Source organism: Petaurus breviceps, unplaced genomic scaffold (genome assembly GCF_028583685.1).
Source record: "Petaurus breviceps papuanus isolate PSGF00001 unplaced genomic scaffold, PetGlider_PUasm1.0 551, whole genome shotgun sequence".
Taxonomy (NCBI): Eukaryota; Metazoa; Chordata; class Mammalia; order Diprotodontia; family Petauridae; genus Petaurus; species Petaurus breviceps.
Window position 1 is genome coordinate 30,177,501 of NW_027186372.1, and position 8,036 is coordinate 30,185,536.

The 8,036-nt window shown below is 35.8% G+C and overlaps 1 protein-coding gene across 3 annotated transcripts in view; it reads left to right on the top strand.

Moving 5' to 3' along the window:
* FAM114A2 (family with sequence similarity 114 member A2) overlaps positions 1-5,086 on the top strand; it is a 64,559-nt gene extending 59,473 nt beyond the window's left edge. For all 3 annotated transcript variants that reach the window (XM_069102549.1, XM_069102551.1, XM_069102550.1), the window contains exons 13-15: positions 314-386; positions 2,018-2,071; positions 4,379-5,086. In XM_069102549.1, coding sequence (XP_068958650.1) covers positions 314-386; positions 2,018-2,071; positions 4,379-4,483 — 232 coding nt within the window. In that variant the 3' untranslated portion in view covers positions 4,484-5,086. The remainder of the gene's footprint in view (positions 1-313; positions 387-2,017; positions 2,072-4,378) is intronic.
* Positions 5,087-8,036: the final 2,950 nt, after the last annotated feature.

Consider the following 8,036-nt stretch of genomic DNA (forward strand, 5'->3'; position numbering starts at 1 on the left):
CCACCAGGTTGCCTAAGGAATGGTGACCTGTTCAGGTGGCAAATGGAGAAAGTCAAACTCCACCTGATGATCAGTAGTTGAGATTGGGCCTGAGGGTGGGTCCAACCTGGGCAAGATAGAGAGACTGTGTCTTGGAAAAAAAATCTGAAATTACTTATGTATTTGATTCTTGACCTAGACACTTATATCTCCTTAAGAAGCTTTCATCATTCACATTTGGCACACATGGAGATGATTTGTTTTCATTTTGAGATTTTAAAATGCATTCCTATATAGGAAAGAATGACTTGATTTTTCCTTTTTACTTCCTCAGAATGACAGTTTTGTTGTGTAAAGAATTGTCTTCAATGTCTAAAGAGTTTGCCACATGCCTGACAACTGTTGGGGTAAGAATTTCATTTCATTGGATTGGAATGTCTGACTGTTTTCTATAATTCTTTTGTTATTCTTGCTATATATATATATATGTATATATATATATATATATATATATTTGAAATACATAGATATTTTGCTGTCTGTAACTAAAACTTAGAGCCCAAGAAAGATCTTTGATCCTTGCATTTTTCTATTTCTAGTATAAATAAGTTAGTCATTGTTTCTTTGGACATTTTAAGGTTTTTAATTGTCAGTAATTTTCTTTTTTCTTTCTTTTTTTTTTGCTTATCTTTAATTCTCAAATTTTCTTTTCTGATTTTCTTTCTTCACATTCCTCTTTTATTTGTCTTATGTTTGTTTTTGTTTCTTTTGCATTGCCAGTTCTCACTTGGTTCCTTTGAGTGCAACATTTTTTGATCTGATAACATCTCTTGGAATATTTTTTCTGACTTCCCATTTCTCTTCTTTCTACTATTTTATCTGATTCAGTTGTCATTTAATGTTTTAAGATTGTATCGTCCTTTTTTCCTTTGTTAATTTTTATTTTGGTTGTATTTTTGTTTTCTTATGTGCTTTTTTGTATTTGTCTCTTTTTGGTGTTTCTGTTTATTATTTTTCATGGGGTTTGTGAGGAGTCTTGGCTCCCTGTGATTCTCTCACTCCAGCATCTTGGGTCAGGCTCTGACCCTTGTATTTTTTTTTAAGTCCTCCATTTACTTAGAATATGATTCATACTTAGTATCAATAGTCAGTGCAAGTGCTATAGTTACAATGCAAATTGTGAAAATAAACATTTTAAATCCTGACTTTGCAAAAGATATTTGTGTGTTTATCTTTTTGAGTCTCAGATTCTTCCTCTAGAAAATGAAGGAATTGGACTAAATGATCTCTAAAGTAATTTGTCTCCCTAATGTTCTTTGTTTCCTATATTTCACGTCCTAAGTTTTAAGGACTCTTCCAGCTTTAACATTCTATATTCATTTTTGGACATGACCAGTGTGGAAATTTATTTTGCTTGATTATGCATATTTGTCTTAAGGGTTTTTTTCCCTTTCTTTCTTTTTCAGTTGTGTGGAAACTGGGAAGGGAGAGGAAAAAAAAACTCTGTTTTAAGGTCTCTTTTAGCTCCAACATTCTATATTTTATGTTCCAGAGTTCCTTCTAGTGTTTCTAGATGTGTATTAATCATGAGTTCAGCATGTCCTTTTCTCACAGTGAGCTCAACTGTAACGCTTGTTTATTACTAAATTAGGTGGCCCCATTTTCATCCTACAATTTTCCAAATAGCCCATCTAAAAAGTTACTGAATGTAACTTCAGTATTTCATATTTTAATTTACATCCTTTAGAAACACTGAAGCATTCTGGGAAATGCATTAGATTTGGAGTCAGAAGACCATAATTTGAGCCCCAGTTTTATCATTTACCAGCTTTTTAAGCATTGACAAGTCACTTTCCTTCTCTGGCCCTTAATTCTTTCCTCTGTAAAATGGAAGTAATGGAGTATACTACCTGTCTTACAGAGTTGTTTTGAGAAAAATATTTTATAAACTATAAAGACTAGGGAAAAGGGAGCTGCCATTATTTTAATTATGTAAGCGCTATGAAAATTAATTTTTCTTTTGTTTGTTTTTTTCCAGGTCAAAGAACAGGCAGATGTACTTAATCCACTAATAACTGGTGTATTTCTAGAGGTTAGTTTTGAATTTTTTTTAAAAACCCATAACTTTTAAGTTTTATGCTTTAAGAGCACTTTCTGATTCTTTCACTAGTGGCTTTTTTTTAATACTCAGATAATAATTTAAGTGTATTTATAGATATTGTTGATTGAGCTATTTATTCACTATCATCTGTATTCTGTACATTAATTAAAAGCATAAAGTTGGAGGTACAATGTAAAGTGTATATATGTTGGGGATGATATCATCTTGCTGCTCCAGTAATGAAACACTTCCTAGAAGTCAGCTGGTAAACATTTATGGGGCTGAAAGTCATAAATAGACTAGTATGACTTCTAGAAGGGATAAAGTTTCATGAAAAGGAATTTTTTTTTTCAAAAAATTTCCCACAGTCCCCTTACTTTAAAAAAAATAGTGCTTTGTTTTTTAAAGACTGTGTCTCTGCTGTATCCTAGACCTGTGTTCTTCAGAACCTTTCTGTATATTCTTTGCTATATGGAATCCTCTATAGAATTCATGTTACTTGAGAAAGTATTGATGATAGCTGTTTAGAAGTGTGTCCCTTCCACCAAATTTAGAGGAAGGATGACCTTTTCAAGATGGATTTCCTCAATACTGACCCAGTGGAGTACTTCCATGTCTTAGGCCTACCTCCTCTCCCTAACCCCCAGGAGCCTGGTGTCTATGGGGGAAAATATAGGCCAGAGAAGGTATTTCCCACTCTTGCTGTTAGTCTCTATTAGGAGTAATACAAGCAGCCTCTCTACTCCAGATTTCCTACCACGCCTGTCCTTTCACACACATATTTCTCCCCTTCTCAAAAAAGACATGAGGAGAGCTGAAGAAGAGGAAAATGCTATAACCCTGACCTCTTTCTGACAGACATTGGCTCTGTCCTAATTTTGGCCTAGGCTAATGCACTGTCCTCAACAATTCCCTCTATTGTCCTTTCCCAAGTAGCCCATGGTCATGACCTTAGAATTCTGCATTTATGGGTTCTGTAAGTTTGTTTTTGGCTCCAAATTGTTCTGTGGATGTATTTATTTTGGGATATGCTATTCTTCAGGAAACTAAAACAACAACCACAAAACATCTGGAATTACATTGCCTCAAAATATCAGGAAGGTTTATGTTCTGCTTGTAAATTGATATGACCCAACATTTAAAGAATTTGGAAGAAATTAATTTTCTTAAAATTTTAAAATCAGAGTCTGGATTAGGAAAGATTGTGCTTGATTATTGGTTTGAGCTCTTAACAGAAAATGGCCACAGTTTGGCAGTGCTCATCAGAAGACTTGGGTTCCTAGCTCAGCTGTGTAACTTTAACAGTTAAAATGTAAATTATTAAAATAAAAATTGAAAATCCTCATTTTTATGAAAACCATTCATCCATTTACCTCTCTGTTTCTTAGATTCTTCATCTGTTAAATATAGGGTTGGATTTATAAGATCTGTAGTCACTTTTACTCTCTGAGCCTCAATTTTCTCATCTACAAAGTGGAAACAATAATATTTGTAATACCTAATCTTTACTTACCAGAGTTGTTGTGAGGATGAAATGAAAATACTTGAGAATGCCTGTGAAAAAACTTCACTTTGGAGTCACAGGACCTGGCTGTAACTCTTACCTACCTGACCTTAGACAAGTCATTTAACCTTTCTAGCCCTTAGTTTCCCCCTCTATAAAATGAGGTGAGACTAGAGGATCTCTCAAGTCCCTTCTAGCTCCACATCTATGTGGAAACTGTAATACTAGATGGTCATTTTGTCACCACAAAGCACTCTATAACATTAATTAATATTATCATTATTTTATTATTATTAATACTAATATTATTATTACATTCTTCCACTGTATTCTTCCTCTGATGCCTCTTCATTACACTGAGGCAATCCTGCATCCTTAAAGGACCATACTAAGAAAGCACAAATGCTGGTATGTCCTGTCAAGGTGTAAAAGCCTTTAAGTTGTGTCCAACAACAGATTGGCATTTCATCTGAAAGCCAGCCTAGCAAAATTTCAAGGGATTCATTACCAGAAGGTTGACTACCAAATGATGAAATTTTTTTTTGGATTGGTGAGCTCATGACAACTGCCTACTAAGATATGGAAGTATTGTGACTTGCATTGGTGGAAGATAGACATACCTCACAGAAGTAAAAATATTCTTGAAGTATCTATTATTTTTCTTTAAAAAGCTGATTTTATTGAAAAAGATGTGATTCATATGAATTAATTAATCAGGTGCAAAAGTAATCTTCTCTTACAATTTTTTCTTTGAAGTGACCATCTTTTCTTTTTTTTTGTCTCAATCTCAACAGGCATCCAACAGTGCTTCTTATGTCCAAGATGCCTTTCAATTACTTCTTCCGGTGCTTGAAATCTCCCTCATTCAGAGCCAGATTGAATCATTACAGTCACAATGAGCTCCATACTAGCAGAGGAGAGGGGATCCCTCATTTACAGAAGCTAATATGAAGAAATGTTTAAGGACAAGTTTTGACCTTGAGCTTCCAGCATTGGCTAAAAAGTGCCAGACCACTTTGGGGCCTTATTGTCCTGATAATGCAGAAGCAAAAGAAAGAGTAATGGGAAATTTCTGTAGTCTAGACAACCAGGCAGTCTACCAGTTTAAAAGAGTAAATTTGTTGCCTTCATTGTTTCACCAAGACTGTTTGGTTCCTCTTTCTGCTACTGCAGATAGTTATTTGCATTAATAAATTCTTTGAAAGACTTTTGGAGAAGATCCAAGATGAATAGCTCTTGAAAAAAGGTTAGCATCTTCTGCTGATATGATGTTTAACCAGAAACATCAGTTCCACTTTGACATGATGCATACAGTCCAAACACTACAAATCCTTGCTAAAGGAAAAAGTGGATCTTTGAAAACAGCTTTTTCTCTTCAGGCAGCACACAAATCTTTCGTTATTTGGGTGAAAAAGAATTTAATTTTTTATGCCCAGTTCCTATTGTTTGATCTGGAAATGTCACATACTTTTTTCCTTCCCAGAATAAAAACTTCAGCTATATGATGGTTGTTAGACTTTATATGTACTCTGATGATTATACCTTGTCACCCAAACCTTGAATATCATTGTAGTCCATAGCCCAACTGCTTTTTTCCTTCCCAGTAAACATTTAGCACTGAGGAGAGATTCATAGTGTTATATTCGAACTCACATTAATCTTACTGTGGGTGAGGACTGGCTTCTGGTGCCATAAAAATGAAAAACTGATTTCATCTTTAGCCCTTGCGCTTTTAATTACATATTAGGAAGAAAAGTAAACCTAGGATTTGTGGGGACATAGTCTTTCTTGTGTTGACTTTTGAATGTCAGAGGAGTCGTATTGACTTAGCTTTTATATCCATATATGCTTCTTTCCTTACTTATGTGTATTACTAATGATGAGCTATTTTTAAAAAGTGATCACTGACAGATTCCCAGAGACACATAGTGATTTATTACCTTTCAACTTCGAAACAACAAACTGGATAGGGTTATTTTTTAAGTGCAACTTTGATAAATTTTTTCATATATACACATTTGGTGTGTATCACACCAGGATACTTTTCACATGTATGTCATGTTGTAGCAGCAAGCACCCTAGCATTCCCAGGATGGCTGCTAGTACAGGTCTTTGATCTGCTTTTCTAAAGGAAAGCAATTAAAAAGGGGTTAACAATCTTAGTTGAATCAAACATACATCATTGCTCTAGTTCTGGGGAAAAAGTCAGCACCCTGAACTTCAGAGAATACAAACAAGTTACAAGCAGACAAAAAAAAATACAAAGACAACAACCCACGGACAGAAAACACAGTTCAGCAGACCAACAGATAGGGCTTCTAGCTGTCTGACCATCACATACATACAGGTAGTCACCAGAGAGAGAAGCACCAACCTCCGGGTTTTCAAAGCCAGGGGAATGTCTGCCAGAATTTCATCTGACCAAATCACACAACTCTTTTCCATAAGTGAGCCCCAAAGCAAAACCTTGCATCAGGGTATATTTAGCCTTCTCCAGGGTCATAGAACAGCACAACCCTTGTGACCCTCTTAACTACAAATTAACAAAAGTTGTGCCTTCCTGAAAAACAAGCCTCCTGCCACAGGCTCCACGTGACCGACCGCACAAAGCCTCTTAAGAGGGCAGAGTTTTATTTTCAAATCAGGAAAGGTCCTTAAATTCACCTAGGCCTATTAAGGGGGAGGGAAGATCTTCAAATTCCTATTACTATTACGCATGTACAGGTTAAATTCCATTATAGATAACTTTAAACTGGTGTTCAAATTCTATACAGTACTGGGATTTTGCCCTATCAAATATGAGCATGACTCATAAATTTTCATTGTGTGTAGTCTTCAGTCAGTCGATCAACACGCATTTATTAAGTACCTACTATATGCTAGCCATTGTGCTAGGTGCTGGGGATATAAATATAGTAAATAAAACCAGCTCTTCTTTCAGGGAGCTTGTCTGTTATTGGTTGTAACAGAATCTTTCATATCATATATCTTATCCTCTCCTATCTTTCCACCCCCTGTTGAACTAGATCTATGGTAATATGACCTTGGGCAAGTCACTTCCTCATACTAGGCTTCAGTTTTCCCATCTATAAAATACAGGGAGTGATCTCCAGGGTCCCTGCCAGCTCTAAACTTGTGAGCTCTGTTTCAAGGTCACTTCCATTTCTGGATACATACAATTTATGTATGCTGATGAGTAGCAACATAGCATAATAACAGATAATAACCACTTCTGACACACACTGATTATATGACCCTTAACATATTTTTTTAACCTTTAAGACTATAAGTTGCAGAACAGTTGTCAATCTGCATGAGTAAAAGGAAGATTCCTTGCCAGGAACCTATATTGGTGGAATCATAGGCCTGGGTCATAAACACATATGTTTTATGTATGTGTGCATGTGTTAAAGTTGTTTTAACATTGTCTCTTCATTTAGGAATAATCCATAGGCAAGGGAAAAATAAGGTGCTTTACATGAAAAAACTACTTCTATTTTGGTGAGAGTGATGGGGTACTTGGGTGCTTATGCTTGAACCCCAGTTTGTAAAATCACATTTCTCCCTAGCTTCAAAACACTGTCTCAGGCAGTTTTTCTCTAGCTCAAGGGCAGCATGCCCTAGGAAAATACTTATCTCTCTTCCTGTTACAGTGGACAGCTGCACTTATAGAATTTAGTAGTTTGACCCAACTGTGTACTGGCTGAAGCAGCTGTGTACTGGGTCATACCTATTTTATATATATATCCTAGACTCAGTCATATGTATACTCCCTAGCTCATTATACAAATCCTATATCCCTTTTTAACTTGGGATATACCAAACTCCCAACATCCATCTTGTCAAACATGACATTGATGGGGGGCAGCTTGGTCAGCCCTGATGGCTAGCTGACTTAGTGATGTTTCAAGCCTAAAACCACACCTCCATACAGCTGTGCTATTTCCCAGTGAATTCTGGGCAATACGCCTGGGCAGTAGATTATTAAAAGTGCATATTCCTCTAAGAACTGACCACTCTTTAACTCCTCCCTAATCCCACCCTGACTCACCTAGTTACCATAATTGGCACAGGTTCTATTAAAGATTATCCTATAAAAACTTTAACTCTACCCATTTAAGGTAGCAGGTTCCGTAAGCACTCTTGCCTGCTATAAAGCATAACAATAAACTTTTACCATCTTGACTTAGAGAATGCTTGAATCCACAAATTCATTCCAGACTGCTTATCTGTGGGTGACCTATCCTTCCACGTCGAGTTCAAATATTTCATATTGCAACTGATATGAATGACCATGATTTTCTTATGAAAAGAGAGTTTTGATTATAATACCTTTAATTGGGTGTAATGCCAAGCAGAGGCAACTTCCCAAGGTCCAAAATACCAGCATAGCTGCTCTCCATTTTATTCAGTGACAAATTAAGAACAGAGAAAATTAAAATATAGCATAAT